The 27,774-nt window shown below is 38.1% G+C and overlaps 1 protein-coding gene across 24 annotated transcripts in view; it reads right to left on the bottom strand.

Annotated features, from left to right (window-relative positions):
* Positions 1-27,774, bottom strand: part of BCAS3 (BCAS3 microtubule associated cell migration factor) — a 607,379-nt gene that overhangs the window by 295,155 nt on the left and 284,450 nt on the right. For all 24 annotated transcript variants that reach the window (XM_042255345.2, XM_042255347.2, XM_042255339.2 and 21 more), the window contains 2 exons: positions 25,916-26,081; positions 23,009-23,109 (listed from right to left, as the gene is read on the bottom strand). In XM_042255345.2, the coding sequence (XP_042111279.1) occupies positions 23,009-23,109; positions 25,916-26,081 (267 nt within the window). The remainder of the gene's footprint in view (positions 1-23,008; positions 23,110-25,915; positions 26,082-27,774) is intronic.

Here is a 27,774-nt window from a genome sequence, read left to right on the forward strand (position 1 = left end):
AAAAAAGATGTGTGTGGAAGGGTAAATTTAAAAATAATCCAATGACAAAGAATGGTGAGGAAGAGGATTATAGCTGAAAAAAAAATCAGTCCTGGGTTGATGACTTTTGAGAATTTCAGGTACATGGAGAGTCATTATACTGACACAGTTTTTTTCTAATTTTGTGTATGTTTGAGATTTCCCACAGTGAAAAGTTTCTCAAGGAGGAAAAAAAAAATCTCTTTCTCCTCCTCCTCTTCCCACCCATCCTGTTTCCCAAAGGAACTGGTAAAAATATCAATCATATATCTATGAAACATTAAATCTGAACCCTAAATTTCTAAATAGAGATTGTGAGAAGAGTTACCATACTTTATGTTCACTAAAAAACAGTATTCCAATTAAGAATGCTTCGAAGCATTCAGAAGATTCACAATATAAAAATATGTGTGGTGGAAAAATATTTTTCAACATAAAGTAAACATCCTTTCCCTCTCCCTCACATTTCTTTAGATTTAAAACTTTCTCCAATCCAGGTAGGAAGAACACTCCATGATTACTAGCTGGTACTAGCTGGTGGAAACAATGACATACCCAGTCACAAAGAAGAGAGGAATTCAAAACCCTGACCCTGGGATAAGAAAGAGAGATTTAAAGTATGAGTGTTAGGAGCAAAGCTCCCATGGTTTCCAAGCAGCTATTAGGAAAGACATGCAGAAACTGGAACAAGAGCCCCACAAACAGAAAGGGGAAAAAAGAGGGTTCCCAAGGAAGGGTACTAAATGTCAGAAAGAGTTTTAGGGATGAACAACTGTGAAGAATCCTAATTTCATTCTTGGGTAGTTTCAGGAAGTAGCAGGAGATTCCACTTGGGAAGTAGCACGGAGATTTTACTCTTCTCCAGTAGAAGGTGTGCACACAGTGTGTTTCCACAGCTGAGCCTGTGACAACCTCTTCAAGGCCCCTGTGAATGTGATGATGAATATTTACCATACATTCAAGAGTAATATGGACAAGGTCCAGGCAATTGTCAGGCTTTGAAAAGGCTGTGAAACAAGGACAGATGCTACAAAGACCTATATGAACCAATGTGCTAACTAGTTGCTCAGGCGTGTCCGACTCTTTGCAACTCCATGGACTGCAGGCAGCCAGGCTCCTCTGTCCACGGAATTCTCCAGGCAAGAATACTGGAGTGGATAGCCATTTCATTCTCCAGGGGATGTTCCTGACCCAGGGACTGAACCCAAGTCTCCTGCATTGCAGGCAAATTCTTTACCGTCAGAGCCATCAGGAAAGCCCATGAACCAATACAATAGCCAACAATTAAATCTGGTAAGGAATTGGGACATCTCAGTGGTTAAAAAGTAAGAGGTAAAATATCTTTAGCAATCCCATCTCATATCTTTGCACTATGTAAGCCCTATAGAATTTAGATGCAACTATGTAGGAGGTCATAATTGATTGAGATTAATTTGTCCCTATTTGTTAGGATAGAGGTACAAAAGAGGACTGAAGAGAATTTATAGAAAAATAAAGTTACATATATTGCAAGCATGAGTTTAATGGACCAACATAAGCACCTTCTAGCTAAAGAAAAATAGTATCTTTTACATTTACCAACTATTCTTAGGGGTTTCCCTGGTGGTTCAGTGGCAACGAATCTGCCTGCCCATGCAGGAGACGCCAGTTCAGTCCCTGGGTCAGGAAGATCCCCTGGAGGAGGAAATGGCAACTGACTCCAGTATTCTTGCCTGGAGAATCTCATGGCAGAGAAGCCTGGCGGGGTGCGGTCCATGGGGTCACAGAGAGTCGGACATGACTGAGCATGCAGCACTGTTCTTAGTTAATGATCCTGGGTTAGGAAAAGGGATATGGAATTTTGAAATAAAAATCTCTGCTATGCTCTATCCCTACTTTTAGTACAGTCATTTAAAATAAACCTATCCATCTAACTATAAAGGGTACAGTGTCAATTTTTTTTTACAGAATACAACTCCAAAAGTACTGCCTGTACACACAGGCATTTGATAAATATAGATCAACAACCCAGGGCAGGCTGAGCAGATCATTATGAGGTAACTGTGAGCTAGACTTTGTTTATATTGTGTTTTCAGGAAAGCAGATCATGCTTCTAGTGAGTAAATAAAAGTTAAAAAAAAACCACGAAGTGTATTTTAATGTCTTACAGTGATATATGAGTATGTGTACGTATGTGTGTATTCCTGTGAATATATTTATACTTATACGTGTTTATGTGCAAAGCAAACAAACAAAAAAAACTTCAATGTTGACCTTTGCAAGTTAGTCTCGTTAATCAAACCTCCCCAAAATTTCCAAGTCAGTAGAACAACTGAAGTAAAATTATGAACAGAAACACTGAATGGTCCTCTGAAAATACCCCTACAGCTGAATGCCACATAACAAAATTCTCAGTCTGAAAACAGAAAATGTCAATTCATAATATAGCTTCTCAAATCCGTAAGTAGTTACGAAGGGGATCAATGAGCATAGAATTTTTACAAATTACCCACATTAAAATATAGTAAAGAGTCATAAACATTGTATTAACAGATATCTAAAATGATACTCTGAAATCTCATTTTTAACACTAGTTAATGGACTACTTAAAGGTTAGGATACATAGGTTTGAGTCAAGCTTCCAAGAATGAGTTATTACCAGTCCTGAAGAAAGGTAGGACTCTCTCTGACATTTCAGGCTGTTTTATCCAAATAACTGTATATCCTCAATTCCAAGAAATCGAATTCTTTTTAGAATACCCAGAAACTAACAGCTAGATCTCAATAACCTAAGTTCATCTGCAACAAATCTAGTCTTCCAGTTGAAAGAGAGAAAGTACATTTTTATAATTAATATTAATACTTTATATTAGAACAGGTAATTACTTTTCTTAAGTGTATTGGCCACGGTTTGGATACTCAGGAAAAAATTAGATCTCCTAACTACCAAGTTTACAACAGGGGGCAGAGGACCTAGATACTCTATTAAAGAAAGAATTAACCATAAATATGAAAGGAATAACTATTTGATCTCAGCACCATTCATCCTTAAAAGCAATGAAAGGAAAAAGAGTTGACAATACATTTGAAAGTTAAAAGAGACTAACCACATACAGGTTATAAGCATCGTTTTCCTAAAAACTAACACAAAGCATACTGCTGCACAACGAGCCGCGCTTATTTATAAACTCACTGAAGGGACCATCTATCTGATTCTGTTATGTTCTTGTTCTAGTCTTTCCTGCATCTCTTGAACTCCCAGTAATAAATTCTCGTAGCTTCAGAGGACACAGCTGCTAATCAAGCACAGGCTCCGCTGCTAGCGAACTCCAAGCTCCCAACTTTAGGAGATGCTAAAAAAAAAACTGCTATACTTCCTGAAACGAATCCCAGTGCCACTGGAATCAGGGAGATCTACTTCTCAAGTAAGGGGGTGTGGAGTGGGGCTGACCCAAATGGTATCTACTTTTTTATCTGAGATGCAACTTTCGGCTTTAACTGCTGTTGCAAAGCCTAAAATACGTTCATATGTTGAACAAACAGCACTAGAAAGAAACTTAGAGAGTCTTTCAATATGAAGAAACAAAAATGAATCCCAAGGTTTTTATTTGGAAAAGAGAGTGTGGGCTGGGTCATATCGGCAGCTAAGTGGGCTGCAGAATAAAGTATTCTCCAGATTCAGGACCAGACTCAGTTTTTGCTTGCCCCTACTCCTTAACATATCCCCACAAATCCTCTGCGAATAATAAAACCCTTACCATGCTGAAGTCTTTAGTGGAGACCTGAGAGGTGAATAATGTTGCGCCAGCATTATTCAGTCCTTTCAGGTTATTTAGGGGAACAACATTCCTTTTTCTAGCAGCAGAGAAATTTGTGAGTTAAATGACATCATGCTGCCTTGAATGAAACAGCTCAGGCTCAAAGTTCACCCAAAGGCCAACAGTGATAAACCCTCATCCAAGGACAAACTTCAATATATTTTTGGTACTTATTAAAAACAGCATTTATAGAGCAGCCATACAATAAGAGAAGGCTCTTTACCAAACTCTGTTTCTGATCAGAAAGCACTCAGGATCTGAGGAAGAAATTCTGCTTGGAAAGGTAGTTTCTTAGTTCAGAAAATAATATTTGCCTTTTAAGAAGAAAGGCTCAAAGACAAGTAATCCAAAAGCAAAATGGACTAAGGCATTTCCTAAGGAATAAGCAATTCACAGAAGAGGAAATACAACAGCCAACAAACACATATAAATAGTAGTAATCAGAGATTTGCAAAATTTTACAGTTTATGCTTTCATACTATCAAACTGGTAAAAATTAAACTCTGGACTTTTTAAAAATAATTTTTTTGAAAGGAGAAGGCTTTCAGGTCAAAAATAACACACCTAACTATCTCTATGAAAGTCTAGAAGTTTTCTAACATAAATGTTTCCATTTAAATGTAAAGGAATTTGCTGAATTTCACACACAGAATAATCCAGCAATAGCACGATATATTACTGGTTAGTCTGTTCATTAGGAGCCATCTCTTGTCCAGTGCAACAACAGCTGAAGCACTACAACACATATAAAAGGGAACAGGCTCTACCTACCTATATATTAAACGGATCAATGATCTTCCTTGCACCCTGACCCTGCGGTACCATAGATGTTCCCTAATTAATTATTAAAGTTTTCTAACAGTCAGTCATTGTACATCTCTGGTTTCACTTTCCTTTTATTCCACATTCCCAGAAGAACAGTCACAGGCAATATATAATTAGAAAAATGACGTATCCTCATTGCCTACGAGATAACAGATTTCATTGGGTAACTGACAACACAGGGTGCATCTCTGCCCCACCCTGCTCTTCTCCCTTGCCCTACCCCCAAAGCATCATTTCATATTCCCACAGAAGACATACACTAAGGAGCTTTCATTTGGTTCTTCCTGCTACCATAATGGTTCACTGCCATTTTGCATCTGGACAAGCTATACCTGGGGGTAGTCTGGAATGGTTCACAGTTTAGTTTTGCTTGTCCGTGTAACTCTAAATGTTGTAAAAATGGACACATAGAATAAAACATAATGGCTTCATGCTATCAGCAAGATCAGCTACTCCAATGAAAAGTTTAAACTGTCCCAGCACACTTCTGAGAACTTAATAGGCTGCAACAGTCCCTTCAAAACATTTGCAATAAAGGTCACCTGGAAAGATACACACAATTTAATGTGTATTATGGCAACTCAATTCACAGAACAACCACATTTTTATACATTAAACCAGCAGCAGGATAACTAGGAAAGTCCACCCTGGCTATCTGAAAGGAACATAGCATGTCTGTATAATACCTTGCTTGCTGCTTACAGGTAAGTTTGTCTTGCCAAGGGTTAGATAATCTACTCAGAAAAATAAGTCTAAAAACAACAAAACCATTCTTATCAAAGCTCACCTTTACATAACAGTTGCCTCAGGTAAGAAAGGGATGAAGGGATGACTCATTTTCCACTAAATATTCCTTGGCACCATTTAAATTATGTATACTACATACCAACTTAAAATTTGATAATTATAAAAATTGAGGAATAAGCACAATTCAAGTAATATGTTTAGTGAAATCAACCTAACAACTCAAGAAAAGAAAACAGAGAAATCACAAGCACTTCAATGAATGATGGAAACCCAATGCATGAAACGAAAAGTTGAGTTTATAGCATTTTCCCTCATATTTCCTTAGGTTTTGTGACATTTTCCTTAAAAGGGGAAATGAAAGTGGTTTTACACACTCTTTCTCTCATACTCATTGCACACATCTTTGTTTATTAGCTTTTAGCATCTACTCAAGTACACATGGGCTTCCCTGGTGGCTCAGCGGTAAATAAAGAATCTGCCCCCCAATGAAGGAGATGTGGGTTCGATCCCTGGGTCAGGAAGATCCCCTGGAGAAGAAAATGGTATCCCATCCCAGTATTCTTGCCTGGGAAATCTCATGGACAGAGGAGGCTGGGGGACTACCGACCCTGGGATTGCAATCAGATATGACTTAGCAACTAAGCAATCCAATCAAGTACACATGGTGGTGTGTGTTTTTATTGAGAGAAATGACTGTTTGCTGGTGCTAATTCTGGGCAGAATCATGAGCTGTAATCTCTTGATAATGGCAACTGTATTCTCACAGCTACCTCTCGTTAGATGCATTTCTTTCAGGAATAATCAGTTCTCAATTCAAACACTCTAAAATACAATATCCTCTATAAGAGACTAAGATGGGAGAGCTTATAAAGAAAGTATTGTGAATTGATGTCTTGGAAAATTAAAAAAAATTACTATTTTGGATTATTAAACTGAATTCAATAACCAATGTAGATAAGTAGGCAACAGGCCAGGTATTGGAAATGCATTGTTCTCCATCTCACCTACAATGGCACAATTGAAGAGCAAAGAGTTTAATTACTCAGTCTAGCCTCCACAACAAAGTCCGACAAAAATAAAGAGGTAGTTGTGGGGCTTCCTTGGTGGTCTGGTAGCTAAGATTCCATGTTCCCAATGCAGGGGGCCTGGGTTAAATCTCTGGTCAGGGAACTAGATCCTACATGCCACAAGTAAGAGTTTGCATGCCGCCACTAAGACCCAGCACAGCCAAACAAATAAAATTTTTAAAGTATTTTAAAGGGGGGGAGGGGGAGTTGTTTGGAAATGGAAAAATAGCAAAAATCTTTTTTTTTTTTTTTGCAAAGAGTTAATGCAGATTCTTCCATGCTTCCCTTATTTATTATCCAGTTACATTCCTGATAAGACCAAATCATTATACAGCAGGAAGAATTAAGTGCAGATTTTCCCATGCCTAAGCAGAAGAGCAAAGTTCTCTTGGCATGCAGAGTTAAAAGCTTTTAGTTGTGGAAGACATCAACATTTTCAACCTATACTTTAGAATATAATTTAAAATCTTTTCAAACAATCATTAAGGACCCTTGATGTATTCCATAAAACAGAGAAATTAAATGCTTAAGATTTTTACCTCTAAATAAATCAGAAAATCCATAGAAACAAGAGGACTGGGGAAAGAATGAAACAGAAAATACTACCCTACAAGCACCATAGGGTTCTCTCTCTTTCCAAACACAAGAGAACACTTTTGAAGGCTTGTTCTTTCCTGGACTGCACATCGTACAACTACTAGAAAGAGCTAGTAAGTCTTTGTCATTAGATACACGCAAGTGTTGCTGTTGTTGTTCAGTAGCTAAGTCATGTCCATCTCTTTGTGACCCCATGAACTGCAGCAGGCCAGGCTCCTCTGCCCTTCACTATCTCCTGGAGTTTGCTCAAATTCATGTCCATGGAGTCAGTCCATCTCGTCCTCCACCACCCTCTTCTGCTTTTCCCATCAGTTTTTACCAGCATCAGGGTCTTTTCCAATGAGTCAGCTCTTTGCATCAAGTAGCTAAAGTACTAGAGCTTCATATATATATATATACAGACAAATGCAAGTATTAAATAGGTAAAAAGATACAATAGTGATGGCTTTCTCATAATACTTTATCCACCATACATTAAAAAACAACAACAGCTAAAAAGATTTCTGTATTTCCTTTGTGGTACAGTGATTAAGAATCCACCTGCCAATGTAGGGGACATGGGTTTGATCCCTGGTCAGGGAACTCGATTCCACATGCTGCAGGGCAACTAAGCCCATGCACCACAGCTACAGAGCCTGGGCTCTAGAGTCCACAAGCTGCAACTATGAGCCCACATGCACAATTACTGAAGCCCTCACACTTTAGAACCCATGCTCTACAACAAGAGAAGCCACCACAGTGAGAAGCTGTGTACCGCAACTAGAGTAGCTCCCGCTCGCCACAACTAGAGAGTCCACAGCAGCAATGAAACCCAGTGAAGCCATAATAAATAAAATTTTAAGATAACATCAGAAACAAGAGCAGCAGAACGTTGTTAATTCTTCAAGCTGGGTAATATGTAGATTCATTATACAAGTCACTGTACTTCTGTGTATGTTTGAACATCTCCATAATAACACACTTTTAAGACTACTTCATGAATGGAAAAAACAGCAAATATTTTTTGACCTGCAGATGGACAAAGAGTCAGAGTCACCTTGATTCTTTCGTGGCAAGACTAGGAAATCTGTGAAGGATTCAGGACTACGCTGTTTTCTCACAGCATCATATATGTGAGACTCACCCATGCTGACTTTAGTTTACCGTAGAACATTTAATTTCTGTGCCATGTAACAAACTGTATAGTTCATCCTTCCATTTTCCCTTCTTTCATCCTTTTCCTTCCTTCCTTTATTCCCTCCCTCCTTTCTTCCTCTCTCTCTCATTCCTTTTCTAAGGAATTCACCTGCCATAAGAAGACAGGTTCATTATAAACTTCAAAAAAATACGGAGTAAAAAACAAAAGGCTCACCAGAATAGTGAACAATGATTTCAATGATAATCTCAGAAAATCAAATGTCCTTCTGGCATGTCAGAAGTTGGGTTTCAGAGTCTTAAGGCAACTAACTATCAGAAAGAACTTCCAGAGGAAAGCCTTTCAGAATGCAGTGGACACCAAGAAATATCCCAATTCCCATAATTTACTAATGGATTGGAGATGCTCAAAACAAACAGGTCTAAGACAAATTTTCAATTTGCTTCAACAAATTAGAGTTACTAAGTAAAACTGCTTTTTATAGCCTTGAAAATGCTCACATTAAAACCTTACTTGTCCAGATGACCACTTAACAGAAGAGAAAGGATTTAGCACAAATGTTTGCTCTTCACTGTCATTTTCAAAAATTGCTTTATGTATTTTCACTTTTGGCTGCACTGGATCTTCATTGCTGCACACGGACTTCTCACTGCAGTGGCTTCTCTTGTGCACAGCACAGACGCTGGGGTGCACAGACTCAGTGGTTGTGGCTCGTGGACTTCGTCACCCCACAGTACGTGGGATCTTTCAGGTCCAGGAATCGAACCTGTGTCCCCTTCAAGGCAGGTGGATTCTTAACCACTGGACCACCAGAAAAGTTCCTGTTGTTTGTTAACAATAAAGCTATGCCACCTGGCAGTATCTCAGTCATAAAGCCCTTGGAACACAGAGTGGCAACAAAGACCTCAAAGGAGAACAAGAATACTATTTCTGTAAATGTCACCCACAAAGCTAATCTATAGTTATTTTTTTATTCTATCTAAGGTAATGTGTGAAGCTTTTTGGATGAATTCCCTCATTTAATCTAAAAACAATTTTAGAAGGTAGGTATTACTAATTCCCATGTTAATGGTAGGTAAACTAAAGCCCAGAGTGGCTATTTGCCCAACGTCACCCAGCTAGCAAACAGCAGGAATGGAATTTAGAACTGCAAACTCCAAAGACCATGTTCTTAACCTGAAGTATGAACTGCTTAAATTCATGATGTCTTTATTATTATTACTATTTACTTCTTTGGCTACGTTGGGTCTTAGTTACAGCACATAGGATCTTCACTGTAGCATACCAATCCTTTCACTGCAGCTCATGAACTCTAACAGCAGCATGTGAGCTGAGCTGCTGTGGGATCTTAGCTCCCAACCAGGGATCGAACCTGTGTCCCTGGCATCACGAGACTGATTCTTAACCACTGGACCACAAGGGAAGTCTCCAATTAATGATGTCTTTATCTGTAAGTATTTTAAACTAAAATTTTCATGTAAAACATCTTGAGAGTTGTTTATCCCCAAATATAAACTATATCACTGACTTAGTCTCCATGATTTCTTTATTCCATATCTTAACATAATAATTTTCTCATCTTAATAAATATCTTAATAAATATCTATGCATCTTGATCAGAAAAGCTATCAAACAATGGGGAAAAAATGACTTTGACCAGAAGTCTCAACATACGCAAGTTACAGACATTCAAGGAAGCCTTCCATGCAGTAAGAGAAAAGAAAGTACTTCGGGCCACATTTTACATTCTCTATAATACCCCTGAGGAATTAGAAGATTTCATTTTAGAAAATATTGGTTTGGTTTCATACTTAAAGGTAGAAATGGCATAACTATAGAAGGACCACTGGCACCTAGAAAACAGCCTTGGAAGGCAACAGAATGCCTAACCCCCAAATATTCCTTATAATCTCAGCTCTGACCCAAACTTGACATCACATAAGGGAAGTTCTGAGGCTCTTCATGTGGTTATAAAATACAAAGAAAGCATAGTAGAAAAGGCAAGAAACTAATGGCATAAAGGCAATAAAGGCAGTTCAGTGTTTCTCGTCTCTCCACCAACTTCCACAGAATCACATGGCAGAAAGCTTCCTGTCATATGACAACAATAAGGAGAACAGATTCAAACTGGAGAGGGACAATCAAGGGCATTCACCCACCACCCTGCGCCTTGGTCACTCAGTTGGTTACCTTCAGTAAGAAAGATCGTGAGAAAAAAATCTGTTTCCAAAAAGAAGTTGAGTGATGATCACGGTTTTTACATCATCAAAGCAAAAGTAAAGCTTTTGACTTAAATAATAGGAGAATGCAAAGGGCAAGATAGACAAACAGAGGTATAGCTGAGAACTGAGCAGAAAAGCTTAGTTTCTCTTGTATTTTCTATTCTTCTGGACTAAGAACTAAAAGTTACCATGCAGTCATAAAAGCCTGGCACACAGAGCACAGCAGAAATTATTATTTTTTATTACGTAAAGGGCAGTGGCCAAGAGCAGCCCTTCTGTTAACAGCAAAGAGGTGCAGGTAAACACATAAGCACTGCTACCATGAAGTAGAGATTTTTGTTTTAACAAAATCTATATTTATATGATTATATTTCCTATGGTTGAGAGCGGCTATAATTAATGGATTTCCCTCCTTCTCCTAATGCAGCCATTTGTCAATTCAAATACAGAATGTCCAATCAATTTTGATGTATTTAGTAAGCAATTTGTCAAATGGTGCTATAATCCAGTTAATATATTAATTCTTGGCATGGAGAGAGCTCTGCCATCTACATGGTTTTCCATAGCTGGTGTGGAGTGAAAAATCTGTGCTGGAACTCAACGGTCACTCTCTAGAGGTGACACCTCTGTGTCCGGGCATCAGGAAGCACAGTACAGTTCATCACCTAATAGGGAAACTGCTTTGCCGAACTAGACACCTGGAGTCGACTGGACAGTGTAGCTGCCAGTTCACTGTACTAAACTGGGTTTCTTTGAGTGCCTGTGTGTCTCATATATTTTAAAAAATTGATCAAGCCAACATACGTGACACTAAATGCAAAGTAAGCTTCTGAGAGAGGAACAAGGCTTTATTAATGAAATGTATGCATCTTAAACTTAAAAAATACTTTTATAATGTTTCTTCATATGAACTGGTAAAGAAGTGGCTCTCAATCTTTTATTTTTCCTATCCCAACATCCTTCAGGTAAACGACTGATTTCTATTAGTATTTAACAAGACACTGTACTAAGGCCACATAGGAACCAGTGGTCAAGATTCTTAGAAGGCCCTCTTCAGTATACACAGTGTGATGCTCTGAACATGACAGTTTCCTTACTTCATTATTGGAAAAGATATAAATATATATTTCATCCAAAAGTCACTATGTTATCTCCATCTTTTTCCTACATCTGTCTATGTACTGGGGGCTGGAGAAAGAGTAGCAGAGATTTCAAGCAGGTGGCCCAAATTTATATGATAGAATGAATCTGGGTTAGAGAGATAAAGGAAGGATCAAATTCTTTCTCCAGCTTTCTAGTGGGATATTCAATCCCTACCAGTTTGGGCAGAGCAGGGAATAAAAGAGAGATTTTCAGTGTATCACAGATAACTTCCATGGGCATGTTTGGCAAATTCTTTCCAAAAATGATGAATCTATCCATTCACTGTATCCAAATCTTTCCCCATTTCTCTATCAGGAAATGCACTAGCAGAGATGAAGGCAAATCCTTTCTAGAACACAAAACTGAAAAACAAGGCAAAAAAATTTCATGTTGTTGTATGACAGAAACCAGCACAACATGTAAAGCAATTATCACCCAATTAAAACTAAACTTTTTAAAAAACAGAAGAAGAAGGAAAGAAAAGAGGAAAGGATATTGCATTCATAGTCCAGACATTAGGCTCCCCTTAGCCCATTTAGGAACCATGAGCGAGCAAACTGCCAGAGCGGTTTGGCACAAGGCTGTGTCTTTAAAACCTGCCATGTACACTAGTCCTCCAGACTACCAGACGTCCCATTGTTCGATGTGTCTGCTGAGAAAGGTGCCCTATGTGTCAGAAAAGCACACTGAATCTTTTTCAATGACCCAGGGGGCAGAGGTCGCGTATTATAAATGGATAATGAGACCTAATGTAGTGCTGCGAGTATGGACAATGAAAGGGTCTATCCATAGCCCCTGGTGGATTGGTCATTCAGGCTTTTATTTCCTCTGCACACTTAATGGAGTCAAACAATTGACAGAAATTCTATAGAGAAGGCTGGAACTGGGAAAAACAACTGTATCCTAGCTCTGATAGACAGATACAAAGAGTGACCCTGAAATGGCGCCAGAACTCCCATCACCACTGACAGAGCAGACTGCTGTAGCATTCCCCCTAAATTCTCATTTAGCCATTTGTTAGCAATTAACCTTCCTGATGGAAGTGATGGTGCATCAAACTACAAGCTCCCACCAACAACAACCCATTACATTACTGCAGGTGAGCAGATCAGACCATTCTCTTTTGGCCCCTTATTTTTGGAGAAAAGGGCAAACAGATCCCCCCACACCCTCCATCTTGTATCCCCACTACCCAATTAACAAAAAGCAGATTCAGAGGTATCAGTATCTGAACAGAAGAACTTTAAACTCTGGTAAAGTGAAAGTGTTAGTCGCTCAGTCATGTGCAACTCTTGGCAACCGCATGGACTGTAGCCTGCCAGGCTCCTCTGTCCATGGAATGCTCCAGGCAAGAATACTGCAGTGGGTAGCCATTCCCTTCTCCAGGAGATCTTCCCATCAGGGACTGAACCTGGGTCTGCACTGCAGGCAGATTCTTTACCATCTGAGCAACTAAACTCTGGTGGGATAGAGTAAATGACATCAGAAGCAGCGGTACTCATGGACTAGAGGCTTTATGACCAATAGATCACTTTTCTTTAATCTATCAGAAGCAATGTTCTACCCCAGCCAAATCTGCCAATTCAATGGCAATGAATATTAACAGCATAAATGGAAACGAACATACTCAATTGTACCTGGGAAAAAAGAGCATGTCATAAAACAAAGGAACAGTAAGTTGTAATAACACTCATAATTTTGTAAAATGAAAAAAGACATCTAAAAGAACAAAACAACCCTCTATAATAACTTTTCTTTTGTTTCATTTCAATTTTAAAAAACAATTACAACAGGATGGTGCTGTGACATAAGAACTTTTTTCCTCCCATATGATGAACACTAAAGCAGATGATGGAAATAATAAGATGTAATTAAAAATTAAGTCTAGGTCATTATGTTGTAATAGAAAGGACTTTTGATGCTGAAACTTCTCAACAATAAATAAACAATGATAGAGAAACCCAACCAACTATTCCACAGGTATGAAGATCTATGTAGAGATACAGGTATCAATAAAAAGCATGTATCCTATGAACACAAAGGGAAAGAAAGTACACTGAACTTTTTGATAAACTATATATTTTCATTGAGGAAGAAAATGTATTGAATTTCATAATGTTCCTCAAGTTATACAGCATATATATGGCTAAATTCAGGGTCAATATTTCTCAAACAGATAATACGGCTCTTAGAGAAAAACACCCTTTCACTAAAATCATTTCTCTAAGGAAGGACATATGTCAGTTGATAAAATTAAGTATAAATAAGAGAATCCACCAAATATAATTCAATATGAAGTGGTGTTTTAAGTACTGCAAATATTCAGACCTAGATAGAGCAGTATGACACACCCAATGACCCAACAATGGACTATAAATACTCTATAAATAAGTCCTACATTACAAGTTTCCTCTACAGGAGAAAAACATTTCTTTCTTTCCCCTTCCACCCTACCAACTCTTGGGCAAATATTTATTATGGACAATGCAAGGAAACATTGTTGAGTACCTCAACCATACTTGGTACATACCACAACAGCGATGCAATCCAGGATGTTAGGTTAAATCTAACGTGACACTCTAAAGAGAGCGGTCAGAAAATTACTGCATGTTTAATTGCTTTTCCAGGGCACTGATGATGACCACGGTACAGGAGACCAGTACTTTTTTCATCCTTTTTGTACCAGAATCTTCAAAATAGATCACCATTGTATTGTAAAACCAATAAAACGAGATAGTGAAATACTCTAAAAATGTCTTCACTCTAAACCTAAAAGTGTGATTTTATTACAAGGAAAAGCATTTCCTATTTTTACTCTCATAGTTGTACCTGGTAGGCCAGCAGCACAAATTTAGATCAGAATCAAGATCTCTAGAATCTAACCTTAAATATGCTGCCTACTTGTGTTTTTCATAGTTCTAAAGTGTTAGCTGCTCAGTCGTGTCCAACTCTTTACAAACCCAAGGGACTGTAGCCCACCAGGCTCCTCTCTCTATGGCATTCTCCAGGCAATAATATTGAAGTGGGTTGTCATTCCCTTCTTCAGGGAATGTTTCCAACCCAGGGATCAAACCTGGCACTCCTGCACTATAGGCAGATTCTTTATCTGAGCCACCAGGAAAGTCCTTCAAGCCCTTCACAGTTCTAGGTAAAAGACAAATGTCAATACTAGCTTTAGGTATCATCTACTTCATTATACATAAAGACTTAAACAAAAGTGCTAGTGAAGTCCAAGTGATCAGTAAAACAACATTTTTAAAAAGTCAATATATCAACAGACAGTCTAGCTATTCAAAAGTAACATTTCAGGTGGATTTTTTGAGTGATTTACATTGAGTTTTTAAATGTTATGCTGTCTAAATCATAATGAAACCTCATCTCTTCCCTCTAAATTCTCTCTGGGATAAAATTATTTCAGAGAAAGTTTACATCAGTTACTGATTATAATCCGAAAAATCTCAGAAAGGAGCTCAAATCTATAAATACACATACGGAGTATATATAGATGGAGTTTCTGAGTTATCTCCAAGAACCTACCGAATATTATCACCACACTTTATTACTTTGCCAACAAAGGTCCTTACAGTCAAAGCTATGGTTTTTCCAGTAGTTAATTATGTATGGATGTGAGAGTTGGACCATAAAGAAGTCTGAGTGCCAAAGAATTGATGCTTTTAAACTGTGGTGTTGGAGAAGACTCTTGAGAGTCCCTTGGACTGCAAGGAGATCAAACCAGTCAATCCTAAAGGAAATCAGTCCTGAATATTCATTGGAAGGACTGATGCTAAGGCTGAAGCTCCAATACTTTGGCCAGCTGATACAAAGAGCCAACTCACTGGAAAAGACTTTGATGCTGGGAAAGACTGAAGGCAGGAGAAGAGGACGAGATAGTTCGATGTCATCACTAACTCAATGGACATGAGTTTGAGCAAGCTCTCAGAGATAGAAGGACAGGGAAGCCTGGCATGCTGCAGTCCATGGTGTCTCAAAGAGTCGGAGGTGACTGTGTGACTGAACAACAACAAATATACTACATGCACCAAAACAGAGGCAACACTGTAATCAGCAATTCTTTCTCCTGCTCAGGGCAATATATTTCTCTTAATGTTTCAGTGAATGATATAACCTTTCGTTCAAGCCAGTCATCTATTTCTCTTTACTTTTCTTCAGTAACCTCATATAGTCCCAAATCCTACAGATGCAACTTGTTCAATTTCTCCAAAATTCAGCCACTTCTCTCCATCCCCACTAAGAATTAACTTCTTCCTTCTTTAATTAGCCCTAAGCAAAAGGCTATTTTTTGAACCATCCATAACAAAGCTTAAAAATAAACAAAGAAAGAACAAAATTTATTCCAAGTAACTTGAGAAGGCCAAAGGAGAAGAGGGTGGCTGAGGATGAGATGGTTGGATGGCATCACCAATTCAATGGACACGAACTTGGGCAAACTCCAGGAGATGGTGAGGGACAGAGAGGCGTGGTGTGCTGCAGTCCGTGCGGTCGCTGAGTCAGACAACAACTTTGTGACTGAACACCAACAACAGCTTGAGTACCTCTTAGGAATAGAGAATAATCCACTAGTCAGTAATGTGAAACTAAAACTGCCCAGCATCCTATCAAAAATCATTAGGTACACAAAAATGCAGGAAGGCACACCGAGAAGAAAAAAAATCAGTCAACAGAAACACTCCCCAACAATACCAGGGTGAAAAGAGTTAGCACACAAGGATTCTAAAGCAACTATTACAAAATAAATGCTCTATATGTTCAAACGTACATGATGAAGAAAGAAATGAAAGACATAAAAGAACATCCAGATGGCACTGGATGAAAAATATGGTATCTGAAATGACAAATGTGTTAAATAAACTAGCACACTAGACAGAGCAGAAGAGATGATAATATATATACAAATACACAGAAATACAAACTATACAAAATCAGGGAAAGAGCATTTTTTAACTGAGCAAAGATCAGTGAGTTGGGAAAATATCAAGTGGTGAACATACATATAACTGCAGTCAGAAAAGGAGCAAAGAGGAATGATAGAAAAAAACTGAAGATATAACTGCACTAAAATTTTCAAATCTGATGAAAACTAAAATCCCACAAATCAAATAATCTCCAAGGAGAAGAACACCATACCACAATTTTATAATTTAATTACTTTTCCCATCTGATCTTTACCATTTCCTTTCTTGTGCTATAATTCACTCTACTTTTGCTAGTTTCCTAATATGAAAGCAGACACCACTGATTTCATTTTATAACATGGGCATTTAGTCCTATGAATTTCACCCTGAGTACCATTTTAGCACCATCCCACAAATTTTTCATTTTTTCTCCAAAGTCTTTATTTTTAAATAACTATAGATTCCTATCAAGTTGCTAAAATAGTACAACGAAGGTCTGCACAGCCTTCACCTAGTTTCAAAACCAGGAAAGTATCATTGGTACAATCCAGCAACCTTATTCAGATTTCACTAGTTTTTCACATACAATTTTACATATACTCATTTTGTGGTGAGAGTGTGAGGAGGTGTTTATATGTAATTCTATTCCATTTTATCACACATTTATCTGTATAACCTCTGCTTCAATCAAGATACAGAACTGTTCCATCAAAGATCTACTGAATTGTTTATGGTCATATTCAACCCTCCCTCTTACTCTGTCTCTCTACAGGATGCCCTTGAGAATCATCCAACTTGTGGCACGTATTTATACTTCAACCTCCTATTCTTTTCTCCCTGAATAGTAGTCTAAGATAGGGATGTGTTCTGTTTTTATTTTCATTCAGCTAAAAATATCCTAATTTCCCCTTTGATTTCTCCTATGAACCATGTATCATGTAGAAGTGTATTGTTTACTTTCCATATATTTGTAGATTTTCCAGAGATCTGTTAATCATTTCTAATTTAATTCCATTGTGGTCCCAGAATATACATACTTTGTATAACTTGAAAGCTTTTAAATTTATTGGGACTTGTTTTATGGCCCGGAAGAAGGTCTGCGCACTTGAAAAGAATGCACACGCTTCTGTTGTTGGGTGGAGTGCTCGACTTCGTCTAATAGTAATGTAGCAAGTGAGAGTTTAAAGTGGGTTTTCCCAGACTAGTGGCTGCCAAGGGGGTGGGGATTGAGGCAAGAATGGAGTTAGTGGATATAAGCTTTTTTTTTTTTTTTCCCCCAGATATAAGATTTTATATATAAATGGGTAAACACCAAGGTCTTACTGGAGAGCACAGAGAACTATAATAAGTAACCGATGATAAATCATACTGAAAAAGAATATTTTAAAAAGGAATGTATATATATGTATCAATATAACCGAATCCCTTTGCTGTAAAGCAGAAATTAACACAACATTATAAACCAACAGCTGTTGCAGTTCTTCAGTTGCTAAGTCATATCTGACTCTGCAGCCCCATGAACTGCAGCAAATACATGTCAATAAAAATCAACTATATATCAATAAAAAATATATCGATTTTAAAAAGTGAGTTTCTCCTAAGCAGCATATAACTGGGTTTTATGTTTTGACCCAACTTGACAATCTCTGACTTGTCCAGTATTTAGGCCATTTATAACTAACATGAGTACTGATGATGCTAAGGGTTACATCAACTTGCTTATTCTTAACATTTTACTTCCTTTTTCAGCACTTGGCTTTGCTTTTTATTTCATCATACATCTTTAACAACACAGTCTGCCTCCAAACGATGTTAAAGTCAGACATACAATAAAAACCTTACAACAGTATAGCTCCATTTCCCACTCTCCTGGCTTTTATACTGCTCTTGTCACACACACGTATGTGTTTTACAGACCACAGTACATTCACACTATTTTTGTGTTAGCAGTCAATTATATTTGAAAGATAGTTAAATAATTAACAGAAACCCCATATACAGGTCTTAACCATTTTCACTGTGTATCAAAGCTATGTGTGCATCTTGCATGATCCTTTGTTACCATTTAACAAAGAAAACTCAGTAAACTTAGGAACTTCTCACATACCCATGGATTATCTTAGAAGTTCAAAGCCTGACCTATCCCCAACAAAGCTAGTTAATGTCAGCAATTTAAAAATACTGCTGCTGCTGCCAAATCACCTGAAAGAAAAGGAGGAAACATTATTTTTTGCCCAAATAAAACTTCCCCAGTTTAACTCCGTAAGCCCTGTTTTTAATTTACAATTTGGGAAGCTCGGAAACAGACTAAAGAAAAAGTATTATCTACTTTGGGATCACATTCAAAGCTGGTTGATATGTTAGTCTCGTCTTTGTTTTTGGCAAAGGAATACACTGAAATAAAACGCCTATTTTAGAAAAGGTTAACTATAGTTATGTATTTTTTCTGAAGGAAAAAAAAAATCCTGTTACCACAAAATAACTAATCATCACTATTGTAATCTTTTTATAAATGATTCCTAAGATTTCTTATGACCCAGGCAAAACTTTTTTTTTAATATTAGATTCTTAACTTTTACCCTCACTGAGCTAGATAGCAAGATTAGACTACCATCTGCGTATCTTCTTTACACACATAAACTAATCAATCTACTCAAACCATATGACTTTTTTGGCTTATTCTAAACAGCAATTTCTTATGGCTCACCCTAATAACAAAGAAGCAAATTCCACCTCCAAAGTGACCTTGTAAGGGGCAGGTTCATATGAGTCAATGTATACACCAAAATTGTTCAATTTTGAATCATTCCATTCAATTAGTACGGGTAGTAAACGTGACTACAGTTAAGAATACAAAATTTGGAGTTTTCACTTACTTCACTAAATTTAGGTAAGAAGTCTTTAATGTTCTGGCACGTTTCCCTTTCCCTGCCCAGCAGTGACCCTTAGGCCACATATGCAGAACTTTTGTTTATCAACTAGTGGTGTACTTGTTATGATTACAGGGCTGGAAGGGGAGGTGGGGATTCCTTGCTAAACATCCTGCTCTCCTAGTCTCTTCTCCCTGCGACAAAGTGTCTTTCGCATTTCCATTTACATCATTCTTTGTCCAGTATTATTACAACTTCCGGAGTTTGTACAAGTCTACTTCACTAGATCCACAGATTCAGACACAACCAAAGAAAATGCTGGTGACGCTAGCGAAGTCTGCATTAGTTTTACTCCAAATGATTATATTTGGAGATACTTTCAGTACTCTATTATCAATAGTCTGCAGATTTTCAACATGGTCAAGTAAAACAAAACTTCCTGCCGCCAGGTACAATATCATCTTTTCAAATGGTTTCAGTAAGGGAAATGGTGAGAAGGCAAGAAGGTAGTAACAAAGTCTTCTTCAGGAGGTTCTAACCTGCATAAAGATGGGCTCAACAGATGGGCAGGTAAAGGTACTCTCTCTAAACCGGCTCCAGCATTGCTTTAACCAGTTATATTTCAGCTTTTACTCCCCTGATGCAGATGTCCATGTTTTGAATGTTTAATTTCTTCAGTCGTGAAATATACTAGTTTGTCCAGGACTCTAAATCAAATAGCCTTTTTCTTAAAAAAAAAAAAACAAATTTGGCTGCACTGTGGTAGGTGGGACCTTCAGTGCGTCACACTAGATCTTTCACTGTGGCACACAGACAATAGTTGTGAAGTGCAGGCTCAGTAGTTGCGGTACTGTGAGCTCAGTTGCTCCATGGCATGTGGGATCTTACTTCCCCAACCAGGGATCAAACCTATGTTCCCTGAATTGCAAGGCAGATTCTTAACCCTGGACCACCAGGGATGTCCCTCAACAGCCTTTCTTTATGTAAGAAAATGTGACTTCAAAATTCAGGCAAAATCTGTGTCTCTGCTGTCAATGTAAAGAAGTGATATAATACTTATTACAGAATCACCTATCTCTGCGATTCATAGGGTCACAAAGAGTCGGACACGACTGAGCGACTGAACTGAACTGAGGTGTTTTTTAAATTAAGTTATGTCTATAGTAACATTTCACTGGATAAGAGGAAACATAACAATTATGTAACCTAGATATAGGACTCACATATTAGTCTGTCACTTAGACAACAGATCTGGCAACAAGGTCAAGATCACAGATTCAGACTAGGTATTCCATTGTTAAATCCCTGAAGTCTATTAATTGAAAATATTTCTTATTTATTTCTGAAATAAGAAAGAAATGTTCAGAACGATGCTTAGTATCACTGCATTGACCACAGTAACATATTTATAAGAGCAAGTATTCTTATTGACACTTTATACTTATCAAGTTAACAAGAGGTGGTCTGGAACTAGAAACTTGGCCTTTTTATCCTTATTCCTATGCTAGTCCATCTGGAATTCAAAACATCTACCATGACATGCATTATATTACGTATGTTATTTAGAAATCAAACAATCATCAGTGACCAGTTCAAATTGCCTAATTTTGTTCTAGTCCAACTGTGCAACATCTCACAGGTTTATTCTGTCTTCTCTGTAAAAGCCTTAATAAACACCCTCCCATCTTGCTCCAGTATCACGTAGCCACTACACCTCTTCCCTACTACTGAACCTCTTCTTACAACACTGCCAGTGTGTTCTTTCTAAGCTGAAATTCTGATGGTGTTGTTGCAATGTTTGGAAACGACTGACAGCTTGGGCTACAGTGGCGTTTCTTCAGTCATGCACCTGGGGGGTTTGTAGTTCTAAGAATTGGACAAAGGTGTTTAGAGCTGTTAAAGTTAGCTTAACTCACTGGAACAAATAAGTCAAGGAATAGAGATAGCTGCATTTTTTTTTTTTTTTGAAACTTTGCCTGTATCTTTTTCTACATGTTTGGAACTTGCTACTGTTTGTCTACTGTAACAGACTTGTCAAAATAACTGAAGAGGACTTTCCTGGGGGTCCAATGGTAAAGAATCTGCCTGCCAATGAAGGGAACATGAGTTCAATCCCTGGTCTGGGAAGAGCCCTTATGCCACAGAGCAACTAAGCCCATGTGAAACAACTAGTGTGCCTGAGAGCCCATTCTCTGCAACAAGAGAAGCCAGTGCAATGAGAAACCTGCACACCGCTATGAGAGAGTAGCCCCTGCTCAGCTCAGCTAGGGAAAGCCCACCTGCAGCAATGCAGACCCAGTGCAGCCAAAAATAAATAAAAAGTATATTCAAAAATAACTAAACAAAGAAAACTGGTATTAATGCCGAAATAGTCAACTATACTTAATTCAACAATTAACTATTTTTACCTCTGTAGAGAGGTATGGGAAAATGTTTCTATAAACATTGACATGATATATCAATATATGTTTTTTCCAAGTCATATGACAGAGTTAAATATATGCTGAGATAACCTAGAACCTAAGAACTTTTATATACTCTGCTTCTTAAACCAGAAAACCACTTACTATCCCTCTGTAAACAATTTAGCAACTTAAGCCATTGCCTTCACAATTCCATGTATAACCCTTCATTGATGACCTGTCTCACTTTCTTCTATGTTTTGATAAAACATCTGTCTCCTGAATTAGATACTGAATTCACTGAGGACAGAAGCAACATACTACTCTCATTTAAACCACGAGTTCCTGACACAGAGACGTCATTCAATAAATACATGCTGGAAGAATCAGTGAATGAAACCACCAATTATTCGTTACAATTATGGAGCTTCATAACTTTACTGCAAAGTCAGTACACTTCCTCTGTTTCCAGTATAACATATGACACATTATAAACATAAAATTGTTTTACAAATTTTTTACTTCATACTGTATAACGCAACCAGGCAAGAAAATAAGTCTGATAGAATAAAACTCCATTAAAAACATGTCAGTGTTGATTTACAGAAAATTTCCTAAAAGCATACAGTACTCAGAGCCATTTATTTAAATTAAGGATTCAGTGAATTCTACAGAATTGCATTATAATTGTAAAGAATTTTTAATTCTATGACCGTAAGCTGGATAATAAATATTAAATTATCTTTTCCGGTCTCACCTACAAAGAAGGCTGTTTCTAGTTCAACGTATACTTTTTCCTCCTTAAGTAAAAAAAGAACCCAGATCAAAAGTAAACAAAATCCTTATGGAGCTGCAATCACTACTTCAATGTTGCAAAACAATCCTACAAAGCAAAAAGCCTGCTAATAACAATTTCCACAGCAAAAAGTGTGTGACTTCTTTTCATGTCAGAAACAGATTCCAATTTTTATTATATCCTAGAATCTTTATTTTTTAAAAAAAATTTGGGGAATACCCACCAGATATTCTCTATCAATTTATATAAAAGTAAGGGTATATGTCATGACGAGGGAACATGAACATCCAGAGCCACAATTAATGTGTGCTAAAGCTTATGATGTATCGTATTAAAATATCTTCCTTGCCTCCATCAGATTGTTTATGGCCTCTGGCCTATGTACCACTGGTAATATGCATGCTTACATTAAAAGTCAGCATTTTAAGATGAAAGTTCAAAATAGTGTATGGAAGGAAAAATCAAGAACTACTCACAGCCGGCAAGCAGGAACTGATAATACTGTACTGCGTCTGCAGCGAGGAGCAGAGGGTGGTTTGCATTAAATGGTGGCTGCAATTCATTCCATTGAGGAGTTCTAAGGAAATAACAGAAGACTATTAATATTCAGGCTTAATAGATGGAACATAAATCATTATCACTGTCACCACTTACAGACACTGATATAAACTCATACTATCATTTTAATCATTAAAATGAACTTGTTGGAGTGCTGAAACCTGAAACACAAAGCCATCTGCTTAGGAAGAATAAAAAGGTGGCAGTGAGTCATACAAATTACATTGAGTCAATATTAGTTTAATAGCAGATGACCCTCCAACATAATAGACAAGACATTCAAAACACTGAATAGAGAGGAAGTGTGAAACTCAAATGTCACAACTAATTTTTACCTAATTTCTGACAGCTGTTAGTGTTTCTGACAATTGTTAGCGCCCTCTATTCTTAGAATATATTTGCATTTTAAAATAAAATAAAGCAGAAAATAATGGTTAAAAAAACACAGTTAATGGTTGACTTATTAAAGACCTGATTATCTTGAGTTCCAAAATAAGCCACTTATTTCAATGATGGTGCACTAATTTTAATTAGATCTGCCCACTCCTAAATAGCTTGACACATAAGATATTGATCAGATCAATCCAGTGCAGTCAAGTAGTAGGAAAGAGTGCTGGAGCCACCAAAAATCAATACAAGAATATTTTTAAATGTCAAAGAGAGAGAGATCATTTTCATATCCTTTTTTGTCTGTTTCCTTCCATACATAGCTTCCCTGATGGCTCAGACAGTAAAGAATCTGCCTATATCACAGGAAACACAGGTTCGATTCCTGGGTCAGGAAGATCCCCTGGAGCAGGCAATGGCAACCCACCCTAGTATTCTTGCTGGGAAATCCCACAGACAGAGAGGCTACTGTTCATGGGGTCTCTGAGCTGGACACAACTGAGCAACTAATACTTCCACACACATCAGGACCAATTTTCTCTGTCTCTCCTGTACCAGTATACATTATTTTGAATGGGCTTTGTCCTATTTCTTATTTCTCCCTCTTTACACTAGATTATAAAAGTTCTAATGACTATATACTTTCAAGGAGGACTCTGACTTTAATAAGCATTTTACAGTGATGAGCCATTTTATCTTGGGGAATCATTTTATTTATTATTATTATTTTTATATTTATTTACTTGGCTAATATTCTTAGGAGCATAATTCTTGACAGCTAAACAGTGGCAATGCCCATCAACTGATGAATGGATAAACAAAACGTGGTACATCCATATAAGTCACTTGGCCATAAAAAAGGAATGAAGTTCTGCTACATGCTTAACATTGCTGGGCATTAAAAACACTGCACTAAGCGAAGGAAGTCAGACGCAATAGGTCACATTTTGTATGATTCCATTTACATAAATGTCCAGAGTAGGCAAATCCAAAGACACGAGGTCAACTGGTATTGCCTAGGGCTGAAGGGTTGAAGAAGAATGGTTGGAGGGGAGTGATTGCTAACAGATACGGGGTGTCTTTGGAGGGTGATGAAAACTGACTGTGGTGGTCCAGTGGTTAAGAATCCATCTTCCAATGCAGGGGATGTGGGTTCGATCCCTGGTTTGGGAACTAAACTCCAACATGCTGCAGGGCAACCAAGCCCATGCACCACAACAAGAGAAGCCCTCATGCTGCAACGAAGACCCCACCACCCTCAAAAAACTGACTGTGGTGATGGGTGTACAACCTAGTGAAAATTCATGTTAAGCGACTGATTATATTATATGCATTAAATATAAATTATATCTCAATTTAAAAAGGAATGAATTATCAAAAAATGCAACAAGAGGCATTTGTTGTTCAGTCACTCAGCTGCATCCAACTCTTTGCGATCCCACGGACTGCAGCACGCCAGGCTATCCTGTCCTTCACTATCTCCCAGAGTTTGCTCAAACTCATGTCCATTGAGTCCGTGATGCCATCCAACCATCTCATCCTCAGTCACCCCCTTCTTCTCTTGCCGTCCATCTTTCCCACCAATCAGGGTCTTTTCCAATGAGTCAATTCTTCGCATCAGACAGCCAACGTAATGAAGCTTCAGCTTCAGCATTAGTCTTCCCAGTGAATATTCAGGGTTGATTTTCTTTATGATTGACTAGTTTGATCTCCTTGCAATCCAAGGGACTCTCAAGAGTCTTTTTCAACACCACAGTTCAAAAGCATCAATTCTTTGGCGCTCAGCCTTCCTTATGATCCAACTCTCACATCCATACATGACTACTGGAAAAATCATAGCTTTGACTAGACAATAAGAGGGATAAACCAAAATAATTTTGCTGGGAGAAAGAAGACAAAAAGAGTATCCACTCTGATTCTATTTATATAAAATTCTAGAAATTAATAAACTGACCTACAATGACAGACAGCAGACCAGTGGTTGCCTAGGGCTCAGTGGGTGAAGTAGGAATCAAGAGGGGCAAGAGGAAAGATTACAAAGAGGCATAAGAAAATATCTGAGGTGAGAATATATTCATAATGTGGGGCTTCACAGATGGCATAGGGGTAAAAGAATCTGCTTGCAATGCAGAAGATATGGGAGTCACAGGTTTGATCCCTGAGTTGGGAAGATGCCCTAGAGAAGGAAATGGCAACCCACTCCAGTATTCTTGCCTGGGAAATCCCATGGACAGAGAAGCCTGGAGGGGCTACCATCCATGGGATCGCAAAGAGTCGGACACGACTTAGCAACTAAACAACAATGTATTTATAATGTTAATCATGGTGATGTTTCACAGCTGTATACATATATCAAACCTTATCAAATTGTACACTTTTAATATTTTATACCTCAACAAAGTTGAGTTTTTAAAATAAAAAACAAAAAGAGATACTACCTAACCAGAGTCCAGCTGGCTCGAGGAGATGTCATCATTTCCAGTGGGGTGTCATCACTGATCTTGGGGGCGGTGCTTAGTGGTCGTGGCTCCATCACGTGCTCCACTAAGGTCCCATAGCAGCTAATAATGTAGAGGGATTCAACTACAACTTGTTTGGACTGATCTACAAACAGAAAAACAGATGCTGGATATGTGATAATGGCATAAAAGGAGAAGAGCTTCATTTTTACAAGTTACTGACCCTTCAATCTGTTCCTGAGGCTGGCTGTGAAAATAAGAAAGCAGAAACTTTTTCACACGGTGCCCGCTCCTTGTCTAAAGGTTATTCTTATAAGTAGATGCTAATAAATATGAAGGGCTTCTTCAATGACTCAGTAGGTAAAGAATACATCTGCAATGCAAGAGACGCAGGAGATGCAGGTTCGATACCTTGGTTGGGAAGATCCCCTGGAGGTGGAAATGACAACCCACTCCAGTATTCTTGCCTGGCAAACCCCATGGACAGAGAAGCCTGGTGGGCTACAGTCCATGGAGTCTCTAAGAGTCGGATATGACTTAACGACTGAGCACAACAATAATGAACATGAAAAGGTCTTTGCTATCAAAATATTTTTAAATCTTTAAGCAATTTATTTCAAGAATGACACAAATATATTCAAAATTCTAGTATGCTGAAACAATATTATACAATCTTTTGCATTTGCCTACAGTGTAGTAATTTGTCCCACAACACGCAAAACGAATACCAGGTGAGAGAGGGAAGGACGGACAGAAAAGAGAGACTGTGTCTGCCTAAATCAGCCTAACTTCTCACACACTCCCTCTCAGGAAAGTTTCTCCTTTAAATTTCTGGATTAAAACAAACAAATGAAAACCAGGAGCAAATCCTCCTCCCCCAAAGCTTCTTCCTTCATTCCTTTCAGCGGGCTCACTGGCCCCCACAGTAAGTGAAGAACAGTCATGCTTTGAGGTCAGGTGCTGAATATGGACCTAATCAAATGACTTTATAACAAGTACACATGTCCTCATTACCAAGACAGGTTTAGTCCTCTATCTGGGGTTTTACAGTAAACCTAGGAGAACATAAAATCCCTCATGAGTGCTGGGCGGGTCACCTTATCTCTTTGCCAAAGGACTCAATTACAGCTGATTGGAGAACATGGCTAATGACCAGTCAGTGGGACACAAAGAGCAGCAAGTTAAAAGGGTAATTAGAACAGAAGGGAGAAGCATTTGAAATGGAGCTTCACAGAGGGTTTTAACTAGTAACAAAAAGTCATTTCGATAGCATCATTAAAGCAAAGGAGGTAACAAAAAAAATAAAGATGGGATAAGAAAATGGAAGGCTTGCCTACTCCACAGTATCCTCTCCCACTTAGGTAAAGAGCCTGCTGTGCCTGGGATCCTATTTCCAAGGAAAGGGCCACTGAAAGGCGATAACGAGGGAAAGAGCTGATGTCTGACTGCCAGTATTAAGCGTCAAGGAGAGCCGTTTTGCCAAGAACAATACAGCCTGTGGAACTCATCAGTAGAGGGCTTCGCTAACAGTTCAGTTTCTGACCTACTTCAATAGAATCACAATAATAAAGAGGAAATTTTTAACATTCAAAATAAAACACTTGGTCCAGGAAAGGAGGCACTCTTTTCTACGTAAGAACGATAAGGGATCATATACAGTATTTCTGTAAGCTGATTCTGGTGGTCAAAGAAAGGATTTAAATAAACAATACTATGTAAGTTCAAAGGGACACTGGTTACCATAAAAGATTCTTATTTCTGAGTGGGAGCCTGTATATCTTAATTTATAACATGGCAGAGCTGTTGTTGATTATTCTTAGAGATGTATCAGAAAACCT

Source organism: Ovis aries, chromosome 11 (assembly GCF_016772045.2).
Source record: "Ovis aries strain OAR_USU_Benz2616 breed Rambouillet chromosome 11, ARS-UI_Ramb_v3.0, whole genome shotgun sequence".
In the NCBI taxonomy this organism is placed as follows: domain Eukaryota; kingdom Metazoa; phylum Chordata; class Mammalia; order Artiodactyla; family Bovidae; genus Ovis; species Ovis aries.